At 46.3% G+C, this 21,278-nt stretch overlaps 1 protein-coding gene across 4 annotated transcripts in view; it reads left to right on the top strand.

Annotated features, from left to right (window-relative positions):
• The window catches only part of ARHGEF12 (Rho guanine nucleotide exchange factor 12), a 468,564-nt gene that overhangs the window by 367,624 nt on the left and 79,662 nt on the right, over window positions 1-21,278 (top strand). For all 4 annotated transcript variants that reach the window (XM_063943505.1, XM_063943503.1, XM_063943502.1 and 1 more), the window contains 8 exons: window positions 2,105-2,207; window positions 2,504-2,704; window positions 2,790-2,922; window positions 4,534-4,569; window positions 7,051-7,205; window positions 8,482-8,628; window positions 9,946-10,031; window positions 10,122-10,247. In XM_063943505.1, coding sequence (XP_063799575.1) covers window positions 2,105-2,207; window positions 2,504-2,704; window positions 2,790-2,922; window positions 4,534-4,569; window positions 7,051-7,205; window positions 8,482-8,628; window positions 9,946-10,031; window positions 10,122-10,247 — 987 coding nt within the window. The remainder of the gene's footprint in view (window positions 1-2,104; window positions 2,208-2,503; window positions 2,705-2,789; window positions 2,923-4,533; window positions 4,570-7,050; window positions 7,206-8,481; window positions 8,629-9,945; window positions 10,032-10,121; window positions 10,248-21,278) is intronic.

Here is a 21,278-nt window from a genome sequence, read left to right as displayed (position 1 = left end):
ATTTAAAAGCCCTTATCTGATTTTCCATATGGATAGGGCAGAATTAAGGACTCGTCCCCAGTTTCTCCCTAAGGTGGTATCAGCTTTTCACTTGAACCAACCTATTGTAGTGCCTGCGGCTACTAGCGACTTGGAGGATTCCAAGTTGCTGGACGTAGTCAGGGCCTTGAAAATTTATGTTTCCAGGACGGCTGGAGTCAGGAAAACTGACTCGCTATTTATCCTGTATGCACCCAACAAACTGGGGACTCCTGCTTCTAAGCAGACTATCGCTCGCTGGATTTGTAGCACAATTCAGCTGGCGCATTCTGCGGCTGGACTGCCGCATCCTAAATCAGTTAAAGCCCATTCTACAAGGAAGGTGGGCTCATCTTGGGCGGCTGCCCGAGGGGTCTCGGCTTTACAACTTTGCCGAGCTGCTACTTGGTCAGGGGCAAACACGTTTGCAAAATTCTACAAATTTGATACCCTGGCTGAGGAGGACCTTGAGTTCTCTCATTCGGTGCTGCAGAGTCATACGCACTCTCCAGCCCGTTTGGGAGCTTTGGTATAATCCCCATGGTCCTTTCGGAGTTCCCAGCATCCACTAGGACGTTAGAGAAAATAAGATTTTACTCACCGGTAAATCTATTTCTCGTAGTCCATAGTGGATGCTGGGCGCCCGTCCCAAGTGCGGATTGTCTGCAATAATTGTACATAGTTATTGTTCACTAACGGGTTATTGTTATGAGCCATCTGTTGAGAGGCTCAGTTATGTTTCATACTGTTAACTGGATATGGTATCACGTGTTATACGGTGTGATTGGTGTGGCTGGTATGAGTCTTACCCGGGATTCAAAATCCTTCCTTATTGTGTCAGCTCTTCCGGGCACAGTATCCTAACAGGCTTGGAGGAGGGTCATAGTGGGAGGAGCCAGTGCCCACCAGGTAGTCTAAAAGCTTTCTTTTAGTTGTGCCCAGACTCCTGCGGAGCCGCTATTCCCCATGGTCCTTTCGGAGTTCCCAGCATCCACTACGGACTACGAGAAATAGATTTACCGGTGAGTAAAATCTTATTTTTCCATCCTTGATAAATCACAACCTTTAGTATCCATGCCTGAAGCACAGCGAGCGATGCAAGGCTTGCAAGGGGCCGTGTTTCTACAAATGGGGGTCCCAGATTGAAAAACTATACATACTACCCCCCCTCCCCAACACACACACACACGCAACAAACACACACAAAAATAAAAAAGTGTTGACTATTTTTGTGTTGACCATTGCCATGTCAAGCTTTTGTCTACGATGACCTTTTGTCACCACACCCCATAAAATGATGGCTAGAAGTTTACAGGTTGCCATGGGCATCTTTTCCCCCTGTCCTATTCAGAAGATTTGATACATTTCCCCCTTGGGCTTTTCCAAACGAATGCGCGCCATCGATCAGACGGAACATTTCCCCCATCCACCAATCAGAAACACCAATCAGTGGACACAGATGGTCAGCGATCTTTCAACCCTGGCTTTGGTGGATCGGGAACATGCTCCAATCAGTGGCTGATGTATAGGGCTTGGAAGTTCTATTCGCTTGGTGGATCAGAAGACATTAGACAGATTTGCAGACGCTATAAGTTTAATAAGGAATAAATAGTGTTAGCACAGTGCTAAAGAGTGTTTTACATAATTTACGTATGCAGATATATAATTAATAGCAGCTAAAATATTTAGTTCAGTTTGAGCTTTCTGTGCCAGTACTGCTTTGCGGGGTGGCACAGTGGTTGTCATTGCTGCCGGCTCTTAGATAGTGGGCTTAATCCTAACCGGTGTGCCATCTAGACTGATTGTGTATTTGCTATGGGTTTTTCCAAGTACTTTGTCTTCTGTCATGATTCAGAAATGAATTTGCTTCTGATTAAGAACTGTTCTCGCTGTGCGTGACGTCTGGCTGTTTTATATGATTGTGTTATCGGTTGGGGCAGGGACTCCTGTGCTTGTATAATGTTCAGTGATAAGTTCATAGATGTGTTCCATGTTGGTGCTGTACACCTAAAGAATACACACTACAGAGTAAGTCCTGAATACGTAGTCCTTAATTAATCCTCATTTTGCCTTTCTTTTGGTACAGAGCATAAAAAAGGAGAAGGAGGGAGAGGAAAAGTGGAAGCGCAGGGGGCTGTCCAGTATCTTGGGTCCTCCACGCCGACCCAGCCGGCAAGACAGTAATGCAAGTATGTGTGACTTTATGCAGCTGCTCCCTATAATCACACTGTGTCTGACACTACAAGTATTGAACTAGTATAGCGCCACCTGCTTGCATGAAAGAGAATGTTAGGATGTATTACTAGCATGTTATAGCATGCAGGGAATAACCCATACATACATTATTATAGCTTGGGGTAGAAGTGCTTTGTGATGGTAAACAGACAAGTATTACACCGATTCTGCACTTGTCTCTTATGTCAGCCTGAAGCCCTACGTTGTGATCATTCAGTGTTATGTGTATCTGCAATCTGTCATCTTACAGTTTCTAGGGCCTTGCAAATGCAGAAGCACCCCAAGCACTTATCAACGTCGTCTTCCAGTAGCCCTGAGCCAGCAGAGAGCAGGTTGCGTTCCAGTGGAGCCTCCGTGGATGGGCCTGACGCTTCTTTCAACCTGTTTTCTCCACCACCCAATACTGGCTCAGCATACACATCGCCTGATGGTACCAAGGAATCGGAGGGAGGTGAGTGGGGACCCTAATAGAGTGTATTTGTTTCATTAACTGTGACCTGTTCGGTCAGTTACACAGTCGCTTTGCTTTTCCCTAGCAATGAAATCTTCTATGGAAGGATTCCATTCCACTGACTCTTGTGATGGTAGTACTCGAACTTCAGGTTCCCTCTTTGATTTTCCATCACCTACACTGGAATTGTTGCAGGAAGAAGTTAAAGACACTGATCGGTAAGCAGGGCTGTCAGTCATCACTGTGCCATAGCCTGTGGTCACAGATGAACTTGCATGGGCATGGTCAGTATAAAGATGCAGTACGCAGATCTCCAGAAGGGAGACGTTGGGTTTTGTACAGCAGCTTGCTGGACATTTTGGCCCATGAGGTGATTTGCCCTTGGCGTTCCCTCCAGTCTCTACTGTGGTAGAAATGCAGACTGCTTCTCCTTAATCTTTTTGAGTCAACCTGCGTTAAGTGAACAATACAGAAGCCAGATTTATCAAGCCTTGGAGAGTGATAAATAACATTGTGGTAAAGTACCAACCAATCAGCTCCTAACTGCCATGTTACAGGCTGTGTTTGAAAAATGATAGGAGCTGATTGGTTGGTACTTTATCACAGTGTTATTTATCACTCTCTCCAAGGCTTGATAAATCTGGGCCATAGACTTTGAGAATTAATCAGGAAGAGGAGGTCCACATTCCTGCTTAAGTGCCTGTTCCCTACAGTAGTAGTAGTTCTACACAGGGGCTCTGAGAAGGGGAGGGGAGTGGGCTCAGCCATTCCCCACAAAATGACGTGACCACACCCACTCCTCAACATGCCACGATGGCAGCATCTACAGAGAGTTCACTATTCGCAGCGGGAGATGGTCACACCCCCACACACTTTGCCACGCCCCCATTAAATAAAGAGGTTTCCATGGCAGCTGTGGTTTTACAGCATGGCCGCCAGGGTATACTTTGGTCATACTGGGGCATCACTAATCTCCAGTTATTGAGCAGTAACTGGTAATGCCAGTGTTGCTTGTTCTGTATATGAAATATGCTGTAGGTAAAGACGAGAGAGACACTTGTGAAAGCAGGTATATATGACAGTCTGTGTATACCCGGCATACCTGATCTAATTGCATACCGCAGAACCGTCACAATTGCAGCAGGTCCGCCCCACAGTCACAGTCAGGCAATTTATGACATTTCCGCAGTGATGTTGGGAGGTACCCCCTAGAGATCAGCGTGTTCTGAAAATATAACTGCGCACACACAATCCACTGATTATAGGTTGTGGCTCTGTCCATCGGGTGTACGCCCACTATGATGCGGACACACCCCAGTATAACATGACAAAATCCCCTGTCCATATTCCCAGAACCCCAAATGTTTGGCGGTATAACTTTCTGGTTAATATCTATGCAGCATGTTGTATTTTTCAGGAAAAATGTTAATCTGCACCATGGAATTGTATATTTACTTCCTTTGCCTTGGCATCAGTTCTGCAACTTCTGTAGTCTTATATGTTGCTAATGTGATGGATTTATTTATGTACAGAACCTTCCTTCTGCCACTGCTATTAAACTCTCCTTTGCCTTTACTTCCTATCTCATCCATTTCCCTTCCCAGCATATGTTTTATTTTGTGTCCGTGACCAGGTCATTAGCTAATAAGCACCAACTCTCAGCAAATCCTTCTACCCTGGATGTAAATTTTATTTAAGAATAACTAATGTCCCCTTGAAAGAAACCACTTGTCATCTGGCATAACCCACTTGAGTAGCAGCTAGCATTTTTATAGGACCTAATTGTACAAATTGGTTTCTCCATGTTTTTCTCTTCTTTCCATCACCAGGTTTAGTGAACTCGGAACACCAAAACCCTCCCGAAAGTAAGTAAGACTATATATGTTATATGGGTATGGGTCGTTGGGTCGACTCAACTTAGGTCGACAGTCATTAGGTCGACATGGGCATTAGGTTGACGTACTAGGTCGACAGGTGAAAATGTCGACATGAGTTTTTGGACTTTTTTGGTGTAGTTTTCTCCATAAAGTGACGGGGAACCCCAATTAGTGCACCGTGTCCCCTCGCATGGCTCGCGAGCTTCGGTCATGGTGCCTCGCTGCGCTCGGCACAGGTTTCCGTTCCCAATTGTAGCCCACGTGGATCATAAAGTATGAAAAAGTCCAAAAAGTGGGGGGGAAAATTGAAAAACTCATGTCGACCTTTTTGACCCGTCAACCTAATGACTGTAAACCTAAGTTGTGTCGACCTAACGACCGTATCCCATGTTATATACGATTGTTACAGTCTGCATCTGCACTTAGTGTAGTGTTTTATAGTCTTATGAAACATTTTGCTGTCTATCTAGCAGTCCTGGCCCAGTGTAAAAGGTCAGGAGAATCCACCCTCTGTATCTAGCAATGAGGTGCTGCAGCAGTTGCATTCAACACTAAAAGCCAAGGGCCGCAAGTGCCAGGGATGGAGCCTGATGGTGGCATTGACTCTACACCTGGGACCAGCCAAGTCGGTGCACCGTTCACACTTGCAGTCTAAGTAGGACTGGTCAGTATGGACAGTTTACAGTCCGGGGTGCTCGACATGCGGCCCTCCAGCTGTTATGGAACTACATATTCCAGCATGCCCTGCCACAATTTTAGCATTCCCTAATGGCAATACTGTGGCAGTGCATGCTGGGTTGTGTAGTTCCACAACAGCTGTAGGGCAGTATTTTGAGCACCCTGGGTTACACCAAAACAAATTTGTAAAATACCTTCCAATAAAGCAAGGCAAAGTGAGCCTGTCCTGTCCTGCACCGAGTGGTGGTTGATGCACAGTGTGGGCGTCTCAGCCCTTACACATGCAGACGCACGGCGGTACACCAGACAAGGTCTTGTACTGGTATTGACATAAAGTCAAAAGGCACCCACACAGACGCTGCAGTATCCCATGCAGAATCAGGCCCTATTACTGGGAGCGATCATGAGTATTTGGCCAGAGTATAATGAACTGTCATTAGTTGTAGATTTCAAAATAATAGCGTCCACTAGTGGTCAGTTCATCAGGGGGTATATGCAATTCACGGCGAATCGCGGCAAATTATCGCCGTTTTTTTTATTCGACACAATTCGACAGGTGAATTCCGGCAGGTGGCTGCCGGAATTCACCATATTCAATGAAAAACGGATTCGACATTCCCGCGGGCGAAAAACGGCCGATTTGCCGGATTTTGCCACGAATTAAAAAAACGGGTAAAAACCCGGAAAAAAATGGCGTGGGGTCCCCCCTCCAAAGCATAACCAGCCTCGGGCTCTTCGAGCTGGTCCTGGTTCTAAAAATGCGGGGACAAAATTGACATGGGATCCCCCGTATTTTTAAAACCAGCACCGGGCTCTGCGCCTGATGCTGGTGCAAAAAATACGGGGGACAAAAAGCGTAGGGGTCCCGGCCAGGGGTGACTAGTTGGATATTTAATGCCACGGCCGCAGGGCGCTGTATAAAAGTGACCCCCGGCTGTGGCATTATCTGTCCAGCTAGTGGAGCCCGATGCTGGTGTATAAAATACGGGGGACCCCTACTCTTTTTGTCCCCCGTATTATTTGCACCAGCATCAGGCGCAGAGCCCGGTGCTGGTTTTAAAAATACGGGGGAACCCCTGTCAATTTTTCCCCCGCATTTTTAGAACCAGGACCAGCTCGAAGAGCCCGAGGCTGGTTATGCTTTGGAGGGGGGACCCCACGCCATTTTTTTCAGGGATTTTACCATTCCGTCCAAAAAAAAAAAAAATAATATTATTTTTAAAAATACATAAATAATACTTGTGCCTCCAAAAAAGACAAACCAAGTACCTAATCCCTTCTAATATAAATAGATATGATATTACCAAGAAAAAAAAACACAAAAAAAACCATGTTTTAAATTTTTTTTATTAGTTTCACCCTCCAAAGTGTGGCGGATTGAAAATGACGAATTTACTGTCTAAAAGCACTGTTGTCGAATTTCCAAACTTCCATTGAATAGACTTTGGTCGAATTGCAGCATGTGTATCATTGCAAAAAAGTCGAATTTCAAAAAGTCGAATTTTGAAAGTCCGTTTTTTTGTCGGAAAGTACTGAATTGCATTGTCGATTTTTTTTTTTTTTTTTTTTTGGCGAAAAATTCCCGAAATTCGACCATTTCGGGAATTCGACCGCAATTGCATATACCCCCAGGAATGCTTTGCACTGAAATACCCGTACTACGCTCCTATTTTGAAGCAGCCTTCTCTTAAACATGTTGGCTGGCATCTGTAATATAACGAGCAACAGTAATTATACAGGCGTCGTACCCACTAAGTTTGGGAAGTAATTCCCCCGCTGATCCCTCTGCAGGTTGGACAGCATGGGTCTGGGAGAAACGCAGAGTGAAGATGAACTATATGATCCGGACTTGGAAATGGATCCTCCTAACTGGCAGCAGCTAGTAAGCAGAGATATCCTACAGGGGTTGAAACCGCATGAGATCAAGCAGCAGGAAGTCATACATGGTAAGCAAATAACAAATAGTCCATTACTAAAGGTACATTACATGCACTGACCACCAGCAAAAATACTTTGTCTCCAGTGTACGTTGTTCTTTCTCTATGCAGCATCAAACAGACTTTTCTTTCCAGTAAAACAGTAAAAAGAACAAGCCAGAGACATACCCCGCATAATACTTTCCTAGAGCAGATTACAGGCCGTTTTATCATTCACAAGCAGCCAAAATGATTTCACTGCAGCTGCGCTCGCGTCTAATTGTGAAGCTGCCTGCAAATGGCTCTCAGCCCCTGGAGAATGCAGCGTTGGAGGGCATCAATCTCAAGAGCAGCAGCTCTCAAACATGTTCCCATGAACTGGGGAGATGTGTGAATGTTTTTACATGTGTAATTCACACATCCTGGTCTATAGAATGAGAAATGTGCGAAAATGCCTAGGTTTAAGAGATCAGGCCTGCAATAATGTCTGTGGTGTGTTCTGGAAATAGAGGCAGATAAGAAAATAAGGAAGATTTAATATTATGAAGACGAGAGCCCAACCCATTTCCAGGGCAACTTAAAGTGAATTACAGGTGTGTCCACATGTGTCATTACTGCAGTCGCACCAAACAGCCCCTTTCAGCACCAAGTCCTGTGAGGCTCTGCTAGCGGCTGGCATCTTATTTTGCTGGTAATTTGTCTTTATCACAACATGATGCCACTAGGGTTCACCAGGAAACTGCACCGATTAATGTGATAACGACTGAGTCTCTGACTCTGCATACAAACTGCTACAATGCAATAGACATGGCTTTTTCCCTGCCAAGTTCTGTTGTGCTTCATATACAGACTCAGTCGCACACAGGTATACAAGTGTCACATATCAGCACAGTCTCCTGGTATGTCCTGGTTGCATCGCGTTGCGACTCTAATGCATTTTCGTCAAACAAAGACTCCCGATGCTAGCATAGTCACATGGGACCCTGGCGGCTCACTCACGCCAGGCATCTCACACTGTGCTGTATTGGGGCTGGATGTATAAACACACATCTGTATTCACATAATATTTCTAGTGATGAAAAGCAGTGTGTCCTGTGTCTGAGCTTTCTTGTGCTGTCTGTGTGTTCTTCACGCCGCACTACGGCTTATTACAGACGATGGTCTCAGCGTGGACTAGCTCTTTATTGTCTCACCTGTTAGGGACTATTGGGCTCTCTATGGGGCCAGCTTGGAAATCTCTGTGTTCATTCTTCTTTGTGCTGTTGAATCATTTAGTAAAATTTGTCTTTTGCGTGTTCTATTGCAGAACTGTTCTATACAGAGCGAGCACACGTCCGTACGCTTAATGTCCTCAACCAGGTGTTTCACCAGCGAGTGATACGGGAAAACATTCTAACACCTGCTGAAACGCGAAGCGTGTTTTCCAATCTGGAGGAGATCCTGCTGCTTCATGGTTAGTCCTGAAGGGGAAGATGCAGCTTGCAATATTTGCACCCTCTCTCTGAATAAGCAATGTAATCTCAGCTGTATTGTAATAAAGAGTCATTATGGACAGTATGCATCATCTTCTGTCCCTGAGATGGCAGCACACATTCTCTTGTATCTGTCTATATACAGAGACATACTGGGCAGCACAGATCGGTAAAGTTAGCGTGTGATATAGACACATCTATGTATCTAAAGCAAGGTGCTGTGGAGCTACACATCCCAGCATGCCATGCCACAGTTTTAGCATGCTCTAATACAAAACTGTGGACGGCTGCATGTTGCATACCCCTTACGTAAAGTAGACCTTTCCTCCTAATCCAAATGGCCCATTTCTTGCACCAACTGTGGGAGCAGTTACTTACAATATACACGATCGAGTCACATTATTATGAGCACCTCCTACATGTGATGTTGGTAGTGCGTAGCCCATGAAGTACGTTGCGTGTCGTGCGCTGGCTTGGTGGGTATGTAAGGTGTGCGATAGGCCGTCTGCACACATATCACTCATTGCTGTCATGGGTAAAAGGGGCGATTTATCAGAGTTGCAAAAGGGGATGATTATCGGCTTTCGGGCCAAGGGTGGCAGTATTTCTGACACAGCGCAGTTTGTGACCTGTTTGCGTGCTGCTGCGGTGAAGGTGTATCGTGACTGGGGAAATGGCACCATTGTGAATAACGGACGTGTAAACTGCAGAGCACCACGTGCCACTGATGTGAGAGGTGAACGTCGGCTACAAAGGTGCTTGAGGGCCGACCGACACACTAGAGTGGAGCAGCTCACCGTCACAGTGAACCTGCGCCAACCTACCAGCACCTTATTGAGTCACTCCCAGCCCGTGTAGCTGCTGTCCGTGCTGCACACGGCGGTTACTCTAGCTGTTAGCTGGTGGTCATAATAATGTGACTCGACCGCGTATTTTTAGGACTTTGCTATTGTGACTTAGATTTACAGCAAATCGTGTCCAATTGCCAGCTGCAGAGTACAGGCAGCTACAGATTGCTGAACAATAGTAATGGGGGGGTTGGGAACACTTGACTTTGTGACTTTTTAAAGGTGCTACAAAATAATGCTGGTCCCATAGCAGTAATTTGCAGCATGCTATGAGCTCATCGATGTACTTGTTAGAAGTTCTGTGTTTAAAAAAAAAAAAAAAAAACTTAGTTGGATGAAGTTAAATCTTTTGTGTTTGCAAATTAACAGACAGTGTTTTTTTTTTCTTCTTAATTTTGTGTTGTTTGCTTTATGTACATCTGCTGTGCGCCTCGTTCTCTTCCCTTTCAGTTGGCCTAAAAGAGCAGATGAAAGCCGTAAGAAGTCGATACGAAAACTCAGTGATTAAGCAGATTGGAGATGATGTCCTGAACTGGGTATACCATCCTCTCCACAGCACCCTGTTATTCCTGTAATATCTCACGTTCCGCTGTGTTCTATGTCTGACTGCGTATTTCTGCGTCTAGTTCTGTGGGCCTGAGGAGGAGAAGCTACGGCAAGCGACGGCCACATTCTGCAGCAACCAGCCCTTCGCTTTAGAGATGATAAAGTCACGACAGAAGAAAGACTCCAAGTTCTTAATGTTTGTTCAGGTATGTTCCGTTTCTGTTTGCCTTGTTATATTCTCCATTGCCGGATAGCTAGAACAGGCTGTCTACGCTTCATCTTTGCCTCTTATGTTTCATCGTGTCTTGGACTGCAGGTTAGCAGCCACACACACATGCTTCAGATTCATGTTCTGGTTTTCTTTCTGTGTAAATCTTTTTAGTGGGGACTTTCCACAGCGGGATTCTATTATGCATGCCCACGTACGTTGTGTGAGGTGTGAATGACTTGTTCTTTGTGCCTTCTGGGTATGCGGATGGGAGAATAGATTGTCAGGGGTGAGTGAGGCAGACAGGCAAGTTGGGTAAGGGAGGAGGGGAAGAAGTAGAGGAGGATACGGAGGGCCATGTCAGAGGATGATGAGATCACTCTCTGTGCTGGACACGGTACATGGAATTAGGGTTGCACGATGGTTGCACCGTTGATCCCAGACAGTATCATTATTGTAGCGCTCTGCAGGCTGGTTATAGAGCTGAAGTCTATTATTACTTGCTGTCTGGGGAGATTGGTTTATTTCCCAGTGACATGCCATCGGGTGTTTCACTGTACAGCATAGGAGCGTACCAAGGGGGTTACATTTCAACATGTTTTATACAAGCGCCCAAGTCTGGAGTGTTCAATTTAACGGACAATTTTTTCCCCACAAAAACAGGTCAGAAATTGTCGTTTTGTTTATTAAATACATTTTAAAATGTAATTTGAAAAATTAGATTTAACTATTTTATTAATAATGATATATGCTTGGGAGTGCTTTTGTTATGTCCATAGGCCCCCATTGTAAAGTGATTTTATATATATATATATATATATATATATACAGAAGAAATGAAGGTGGCACTCACGCAGGTTTTTGCAAAAGTAGAAGTAGTCAGTTTTAATATACCGACATGTTTCGGGGACTCGCCCCGTCCTCAGGGCCCTGAGGACGGGGCGAGTCCCCGAAACATGTCGGTATATTAAAACTGACTACTTCTACTTTTGCAAAAACCTGCGTGAGGGCCACCTTCATTTCTTCTGTGTCTATATGAGGTAACCCCTCTGGGATGGCACCGCAGTAACTATACCCTGTTAGAAGAGTGCCGGGATTGTCTGTTCATATATATATATATATATATATATATATATGAGAGATAATATACATATCATAATGCATATATGATATCTCAAATAGCCCCCAAAAAGTGCAGAATATACCCTACTGTGCCAAAAGATATCCCCCCCACACACGCACACCTCCCCATTATAGCGACTCCCCCTCACCTTATTGCAGAGCGCAGCTGAGCATGCTATCAGTCGTCCCCCCCCCCGTACTCCCTTCGTTGCAGCTGATCTCCGCACATGCAGAGATCATAGTAGTTGTGCTGGATTTCCTCTATCACAGATAGGGGACACAGTGGTGCACCCACCTGGTCAGGTGTAACACTCTTGACTGCGGTCGCATCCCATACATTAGCGCCAGTTAAGTGGTTAATCCTGTAACCATAGTGATTCGTTTTTGAATTTTGTTCCAATTTTTTTTTAATGCTTTTTCATATTCATGCACAAATTTATTCCATGTTTCGTTGCTCCCATGTCTGTTTTCCAAGTTGCTTCATGGGTAATAGTGATGGTGATTCCAGTGCTAGGATTGTGTGATATGAAGATTCTCCCTTGTGCGGCCTGTAGGAGAGAGATGTGACCATGTTTCTTTTAGGCTGATGTGAATGGAGTGGCGGGGTTGGAAGTATTGGTAGAACTCACAGGTGAATCAACATTTCTGTTGAATTCTGCAAATGATGGTCATAATAACCTATCACATAATATCAGTATTATCCACCAGCTGCTTTTCATACGGATGTCATATCATTACGTTGCTCGGGCTGATAATAATATTAAAGGGCAGCCTGAACAGGCTCAGACTTTCCCCGATGCTTTCTGTAGCCGCTGTTGTAAGGGGCAGTCTGGGGGTTACAGATCTGTGTTGTGTTTCTTGAGCCATGGAATAAATTCCAGTGAGCCATCGCCAATAAATTTTTCTATATGTACCCCACAATTGATGTGTGGTTTACCATGCCAAACCAGGAGCTAGCTTAAACATGTTGCCTTATGGTACTGTATATGCGTAAAATAGAACAAGCCCCCGAAACAGGTGCTTTGTCTGAAAATGGCCCTTTGGGTATTTTATGTGAACATTTTGCAAATTGCTGGGAGGTTGTTGAATATTGGATTCAGCGCACAAGCTGGTGAAGTCTAGAACACAAAGAGGACTTTTGTAAGGGTCTTCATATATATTGTGTTAGTTTTACCTCCCCAGGTGTATAGCATGTTGGTCCAGAGTGCTGCAACATGGCTAGTATTGCTGAGTAAAGGTGTACTTCGCCTAATTAAATTATCATAGGATTTCATGATGCCAACACCACGGTACTTTATTGAACCGGTTTTCCACTGGAAATCAGAATAAAGGGGGAGTTGTATCAAACCTCCTAAGTCAGGCATGTCCAAACTGCGGCCCTCCAGCTGTTGAGAAACTACACATCCCAGCATGCCCTGACACAGTTTTAGCATTCTCTGACAGCAAAACTGTGTCAGGGCATCCTGGGATATGTAGTTTCACAACAGCTGGAGGGCCGCAGTTTGGACATGCCTGTCCTAAGTAGTAGGCAAGTGGCGAAGATGCCCATAGCAACCAATCAGCTAGCAATTTACCAAGTACGTTCTATAAAATGATAGGTAGAATTGAATTGGTTTCTATAGGCAACTTCTCTACTTGTCTGTTTCTGTTGAAGGCTTGACGAATCTCCCCCTATGTTTAAGGAAGTTTTTCTGGTGTTCTGGAAGGTAAAAACAGACAACCTCTGGCTTGTGCTTGTTCATGTTGTATCCAAATATGGCTTGAAAGCCAGACTCTGATTAATTTTCTATTTTAATTGGAAGCAAATTACTGTATACGGCTGCAGCTATTTTGCTACTAGCACAATAGTGGACAGTACAAGTGTCTTTAGTCCCCCCCCAAGTCAAGCAATATTTGTCTCAACACCTATGATACTAAGGTAAAAGAAAAGCAGAAGGATTTGTAATAAGCGAAGCTGTGTGTTTACTGTACAGTGTACACATACTAGTCTGCGTCTGTGGTTGCCCCTGATTGGAGTCTTATGATATACTGTTACTGCCCATTAAATGCTGTAATCATCCATCTCCTGGTGGGCACAATTTAATTTACACTCTAGCTAATGCTTTTCGCTTGGAAAGAAAATGCTGCGTCTGATGGGATAAGCTGTTCTAGTCTGATGTCTCTTTGTATCACAGAGACCAGTGTTTGTTGTGTGTTTCGGTTGCTCATGGTACATGCGCAAGCTTCTGTCCATTTTGTTGAGAGGAAGAGATCAGTCTCTGCCAAACAACATGGGCAGCACTCCTGGCAGTGTGTGAAAATAGATTGTATGCAGGAAAAAATAGACTTTAAAAAAATACCAAAACAACAGCTTTTCTCTGACGTCCTAGTGGATGCTGGGAACTCCGTAAGGACCATGGGGAATAGCGGCTCCGCAGGAGACTGGGCACAAAAGTAAAGCTTTAGGACTACCTGGTGTGCACTGGCTCCTCCCCCTATGACCCTCCTCCAAGCCTCAGTTAGATTTTTGTGCCCGGCCGAGCTGGGTGCAATCTAGGAGGCTCTCCTGAGCTTCTTAGTGAAAGTTTAGTTTTAGGTTTTTTATTTTCAGTGAGACCTGCTGGCAACAGGCTCACTGCATCGAGGGACTAAGGGGAGAAGAAGCGAACCTGCCTGCTTGCAGCCAGCTTGGGCTTCTTAGGCTACTGGACACCATTAGCTCCAGAGGGACCGAACACAGGCCCAGCCTCGGAGCTCGGTCCCAGAGCCGCGCCGCCGGCCCCCTTACAGAGCCAGAAGCAAGAAGAGGTCCGGAAAAATCGGCGGCAGAAGACATCAGTCTTCAACAAGGTAGCGCACAGCACTGCAGCTGTGCGCCATTGTTACTCAGGCACACTTCACACTTCGGTCACTGAGGGTGCAGGGCGCTAGGGGGGGGCGCCCTGAGCAGCAATGTAAACGCCTTGGCTGGCATAAATACACCACATATAACCCCCAGGGCTATATGGATGTATTTTAACCCCTGCCAGAACTCACCAAAAAGCGGGAGAAAAGGCCGCCGAGAAGGGGGCGGAGCCTATCTCCTCAGCACACGGGCGCCATTTTCCATCACAGCTCCGCTGGAAGGACGTCTCCCTGACTCTCCCCTGCAGTCCTGCACTACAGAAAAGGGTAAAAAAGAGAGGGGGGCACTAATTTGGCGCAGTTTTGATACTAACAGCAGCTATAAAGGGAAAAGCACATTTTATAGTGGTATTCCTGTCTATATATAGCGCTCTGGTGTGTGCTGGCATACTCTCCCTCTGTCTCCCCAAAGGGCTAGTGGGGTCCTGTCCTCTATCAGAGCATTCCCTGTGTGTGTGCGGTGTGTCGGTACGATTGTGTCGACATGTTTGAGGAGGAAAATGAGATGGAGGCGGAGCAATTGCCTATTATAGAGTTGTCACCCCCTAGGGAGTCGACACCTGAGTGGATGAGCTTATGGAAGGAATTGCGTGACAGTGTCAGCTCTTTACGACAGACAGTTGACGACATGAGACAGCCGGCTACTCAGCTTGTGCCTGTCCAGGGGTCTCAAACGCCATCAGGGGCTTTAAAACGCCCGTTACCTCAAATGGCAGACACAGACACGGATACTGACTCCAGTGTCGATGATGAGGAGACAAACGTGACTTCCACTAGGGCCACACGTTACATGATTGAAGTAATGAAAAATGTATTGCATATCTCTGATAATACAAGTACCACTAAAAAGGGTATTATGTTTGGTGAGAAAAAACTGCCTGTAGTTTTTCCTGTATCCGAGGAATTAAATGAAGTGTGTGATGAGGCGTGGGTTTCCCCCGATAAAAAAATGATAATTCCTAAAAGGTTATTGGCATCGTACCCTTTCCCGCCAGAGGATAGGGCACGTTGGGAAACACCCCCTAGGGTGGATAAAGCGCTCACACGCTTGTCTAAACAGGTAGCACTACCCTCTCCTGATACGGCCGCCCTAAAGGAACCTGCCGATAGAAAGCTGGAGAATATCCTAAAATGTATATACACTCACACGGGTGTTATACTGCGCCTGGCGTGGTCGGATTCCCTGACTGAAAATATTGATACCCTAGATAGGGACAGTATATTACTGACTATATAGCATTTGAAGGATGCATTTCTATATATGCGTGATGCACAGAGGGATATTTGCCGACTGGCATCAAGAGTTAGCGCGCTGTCCATTTCTGCAAGAAGAGGTTTATGGACGCGACAGTGGTCAGGTGATGCGGATTCTAAAAGGCACATGGAAGTATGGCCTTATAAGGGGGAGGAGTTATTTGGGGTAGGTCTATCAGACCTGGTAGCCACGGCAACTGCTGGAAAATCCACATTTTTACCCCAGGTAGCTTCTCAACCTAAGAAGACACCGTATTATCAGGCGCAGTCCTTTCGGCCCCATAAGGGCAAGCGGGCAAAAGGCGCCTCATTTCTGCCCCGTGGCAGAGGGAGAGGAAAAAGGCTGCAACAAACAGCCAGTTCCCAGGAACAAAAGCCCTCTCCCGCCTCCGCAAAGTCCTCAGCATGACGCTGGGGCTTTACAAGCGGACTCAGGCATGGTGGGGGCCCGTCTCAAGAAGTTCAGTGCGCAGTGGGCCCACTCGCAAGTGGACCCCTGGATCCTTCAGGTGGTATCTCAGGGGTACAAATTGGAATTCGAGACGTCTCCCCCTCGCCGTTTTCTAAAGTCTGCTCAGACAGGGAGGCAGTATTGGAAGCCATTCACAAGCTATATTCCCAGCAGGTGATAATCAAGGTACCCCTCCTACAACAGGGAAAGGGGTACTATTCCACACTATTTGTGGTACCGAAGCCGGACGGCTCGGTGAGACCAATTTTAAACCTAAAATCCTTGAACACTTACATACAAAGGTTCAAATTCAAGATGGAGTCACTCAGAGCAGTGATTGCAAACCTGGAAGAAGGGGACTATATGGTGTCTCTGGACATCAAAGATGCTTACCTACATGTCCCAATTTACCCTTCTCACCAAGGGTACCTCAGGTTTGTGGTACAGAACTGTCACTATCAGTTTCAGACGCTGCCGTTTGGATTGTCCACGGCACCCCGGGTCTTTACCAAGGTAATGGCCGAAATGATGATACTCCTTTGAAGGAAGGGAGTTTTAGTTATCCCTTACTTGGACGATCTCCTGATAAGGGCAAGATCCAGGGAACAATTGGAAGTCGGAGTAGCACTATCTCAGATAGTGCTGCGCCAGCACGGTTGGATTCTCAATATTCCAAAATCGCAGCTGATCCCGACGACACGACTTCTATTCCTAGGGATGATCCTGGACACAGTCCAGAAAAAGGTGTTTCTCCCGGAGGAGAAAGCCAGGGAGTTATCCGAACTAGTCAGAAATCTCCTAAAACCAGGCCAAGTCTCATGCACAAGGGTCCTGGGAAAGATGGTGGCTTCTTACGAAGCAATCCCATTCGGCAGATTCCACGCAAGAACCTTCCAGTGGGATCTGCTAGACAAATGGTCCGGGTCGCATCTTCAGATGCATCAGCGGATAATCTTGTCACCAAGGACAAGGGTGTCTCTCCTGTGGTGGTTGCAGAGTGCTCATCTTCTAGAGGGCCGCAGATTCGGCATTCAGGACTGGGTCCTGGTGACCACGGATGCCAGCCTGAGAGGCTGGGGAGCAGTCACACAGGGAAGAAATTTCCAGGGCTTGTGGTCAAGCCTGGAGACATCACTTCACATAAATATCCTGGAGCTAAGGGCCATCTACAATGCTCTAAGCCTAGCAAGACCTCTGCTTCAAGGTCAGCCGGTGCTGATCCAGTCAGACAACATCACGGCAGTCGCCCACGTAAACAGACAGGGCGGCACAAGAAGCAGGAGGGCAATGGCAGAAGTTGCAAGGATTCTTCGCTGGGCGGAAAATCATGTGATAGCACTGTCAGCAGTGTTCATTCCGGGAGTGGACAACTGGGAAGCAGACTTCCTCAGCAGACACGACCTCCACCCGGGAGAGTGGGGACTTCACCCAGAAGTCTTCCACATGATTGTGAACCGTTGGGGAAAACCAAAGGTGGACATGATGGCGTCCCGCCTCAACAAAAAACTAGACAGGTATTGCGCCAGGTCAAGGGACCCTCAGGCAATAGCTGTGGACGCTCTGGTAACACCGTGGGTGTACCAGTCAGTGTATGTGTTCCCTCCTCTGCCTCTCATACCCAAGGTACTGAGAATCATAAGAAGGAGAGGAGTAAGGACTATACTCGTGGCTCCGGATTGGCCAAGAAGGACTTGGTACCCGGAACTTCAAGAGATGCTCACAGAGGACCCGTGGCCTCTACCTCTAAGAAGGGACCTGCTGCAGCAGGGACCCTGTCTGTTCCAAGACTTACCGCGGCTGCGTTGACGGCATGGCGGTTGAACGCCGGATCCTGAAGGAAAAAGGCATTCCGGATGAAGTCATCCCTACCCTGATCAAAGCCAGGAAGGATGTAACCGTACAGCATTATCACCGTATTTGGCGTAAATATGTTGCGTGGTGCGAGGCCAGGAAGGCCCCTACAGAGGAATTTCAACTGGGTCGTTTCCTGCATTTCCTGCAAACAGGACTGTCTATGGGCCTAAAATTAGGGTCCATTAAGGTTCAAATTTCGGCCCTGTCAATTTTCTTCCAGAAAGAACTGGCTTCAGTTCCTGAAGTTCAGACGTTTGTCAAGGGGGTACTGCATATACAGCCTCCTTTTGTGCCTCCAGTGGCACCTTGGGATCTCAATGTAGTTTTGGGGTTCCTAAAATCACATTGGTTTGAACCACTCACCACTGTGGACTTAAAATATCTCACATGGAAAGTGGTAATGCTGTTGGCCCTGGCTTCAGCCAGGCGTGTCTCAGAATTGGCGGCTTTATCCTATAAAAGCCCTTTCCTAATTTTTCATACAGGACGGCTGGAGTCAGAAAATCTGACTCGCTGTTTATCCTGTATGCACCCAACAAGCTGGGTGCTCGTGCTTCTAAGCAGACTATTGCTCGTTGGATTTGTAGTACAATTCAGCTTGCACATTCTGTGGCAGGTCTGCCACAGCCAAAATCTGTAAAAGCCCATTCCACAAGGAAGGTGGGCTCATCTTGGGCGGCTGCCCGAGGGGTCTCGGCTTTACAACTTTGCCGAGCAGCTACTTGGTCAGGGGCAAACACGTTTGCTAAATTCTACAAATTTGATACCCTGGCTGAGGAGGACCTGGAGTTCTCTCATTCGGTGCTGCAGAGTCATCCGCACTCTCCCGCCCGTTTGGGAGCTTTGGTATAATCCCCATGGTCCTTACGGAGTTCCCAGCATCCACTAGGACGTCAGAGAAAATAAGAATTTACTTACCGATAATTCTATTTCTCGTAGTCCGTAGTGGATGCTGGGCGCCCATCCCAAGTGCGGATTGTCTGCAATACTTGTACATAGTTATTGTTACAAAAATCGGGTTATTATTGTTGTGAGCCATCTTTTCAGAGGCTCCTCTGTTATCATGCTGTTAACTGGGTTCAGATCACAGGTTGTACGGTGTGATTGGTGTGGCTGGTATGAGTCTTACCCGGGATTCAAAATCCTTCCTTATTGTGTACGCTCGTCCGGGCACAGTATCCTAACTGAGGCTTGGAGGAGGGTCATAGGGGGAGGAGCCAGTGCACACCAGGTAGTCCTAAAGCTTTACTTTTGTGCCCAGTCTCCTGCGGAGCCGCTATTCCCCATGGTCCTTACGGAGTTCCCAGCATCCACTACGGACTACGAGAAATAGAATTATCGGTAAGTAAACTCTTATTATTACCGTTTTATATAGAGATCATTGTAAAGTGCTCAGATTTTTATCCTACTGAAGTTGTTCCAAGGAGAGACGATTAGAATACAACAAACGTTACTGCCAATCAAACCTTGTACCCATGTGGTCCTCCAATTTCACTACATAAAACACTACGTAAAGAATTAAAGCAGTGGGCATTCCAGAACCTCACCAACAATCTACTACGAGGGTGGTTCAATAAATAAGAGAACAAACCCTCTCATTGTGTATATTATTTCAACTCGTACATATAGGCATAATCAATAGTATGGTACAGATTATATTTCCATATAGTCCCCAGTCTTGACTAAGCATATGTTCCACTTCCAACGATACACCAAGGAATCTATCCCGGCATAGAAGAATTCAGTGTCAAGTGCCTGAAGCCAGGGCATTACGGCTTGCAGAACTTCTCCGTCAGTTGCGAATCGCCTTCCATCCAGGTTTAGGGGGGTATTCAATAAGTTTCGAAAGCTGCTGTCTTGTTGGAAAGATGTCAGCTTCCGACAAAAATTGGTCGGAAGGGGTTCCGACCTATTCATTAGAGGCATTTTTTTCCGACAAGTCGGGAAACCCGACTTGTCGGAAAACATGTGGATCGGCGGAATAGCTGCGGATCCACATGCTTTTGTCGGAAACTAGGCCAAATCTGACAGGATTTGGCCCCGTTTCCGACAACCTCAATCCGACTGAGTCGGATTGAGGTGAGCGGATCGGCGGCCTATGGTGATCGGTGCTACCGCTAGGGGGAGCGGTGCGGCAGCTACGGGGGAGCGGGGATAAGAGAAACTTTGACGGCCGTCCTCCAGCCAGGTACCTCTCTCCCTGCAGCACAGCACTGGGCGTGTTGTGCAGCTTCAGCAGCTCCCTGTGTTCTCACACATGGGGAGCTGCTGACAGCCGCACAGACACCGGCCAAATCCGACTGTCAGATTAGGCTCAAATCCGACAGTAGGATTTGGCCACTCTTTGAATAGGGGTTGTTGGATCCATTCCGACAAATGCATGTCTGAATGGATCCGACTCTTATTGAATATACCCCTTAGTCTCCAATGATCCAAAAAGATGGAAATCACTCTGTGCCAGGTCCGAGCTGTAGGGATGATGGTCCAATACTCCCCAATGGTAGCGCCGTAACGGGAACATCTGTCCCGCCATTATCAAAGGCAGTGCACCAAACCGGTTTCTGTGTCATGACATTATCACTATACACTTCCTCAAGTTGGCGCTGAATGTCTGCTGCTGATGTGTTCTAAACGCAGATATCTAATAACACTACGCACCTCAGTTTGTGACCATGTTCCGCCAGCCCCGCCATCTTACACCTGATGTTGGGACAGTATGGCTGATGTGAGGCGCTGTCTAATGGCCATCAGGGGAAGCAGTGGTCTACTTGCTCCGGCCTGGCGGGAAATTACAATAAGACAGAGAACATTACACACATGAGAGGTCTTGTGACCCTACTTATTGAACCAGACCTTTTAAGAAATGCTCCCAATCCATTTTTAAATCCAGTAAGTGAATGTAGCACTACCACCTCCTGTGTTGGGGAAGGCCAGAGCCTGATCACCCTTATAGTCAAAACACAACGTTCTATTTGACTCTGAAAATGTCTCTTCTCCCATCTTGATCGATGTCCTCTTGCATGGTTCCTTTCTATGCAGAGTAACATTCCATTGCCTGAGTTGACTTTAAATCATTACGTCAGGTGAATCTTGAACACAAACATGTGAATGCATAAAAGAGCTAGTACTCAATGAACAGGCATATAATGAAAACACATCAGAAGGATGCTTTGTCCGTGGCTTTACATGAAGGATAATGCTGATACCGTATAGCCACTAGTGCTGCATTAGCCGCACTTTCCCACCCCATCATTATTACCCTCGGGGAAATTATGCATTTAACCTAGTTTTATTCTTTGCGTACTTCCATACAATTGTTGGGCCATCACTTACCGTTTGCTTTATATAAATGCACAATACATTTTTAGTAATATGAACATCCAGACAAATAGATGCACCATTTAGTTTAGGTCTCTTTGTGGACACGTGACAAGTTCCGATGTGTATAAGCCTGAGGGGGTAAGG

This window comes from Pseudophryne corroboree, chromosome 10 (assembly GCF_028390025.1).
Source record: "Pseudophryne corroboree isolate aPseCor3 chromosome 10, aPseCor3.hap2, whole genome shotgun sequence".
In the NCBI taxonomy this organism is placed as follows: Eukaryota; Metazoa; Chordata; class Amphibia; order Anura; family Myobatrachidae; genus Pseudophryne; species Pseudophryne corroboree.
Note: the sequence above shows the minus strand (reverse complement) of the source record. Positions and strands in the feature narration are given on the sequence as shown.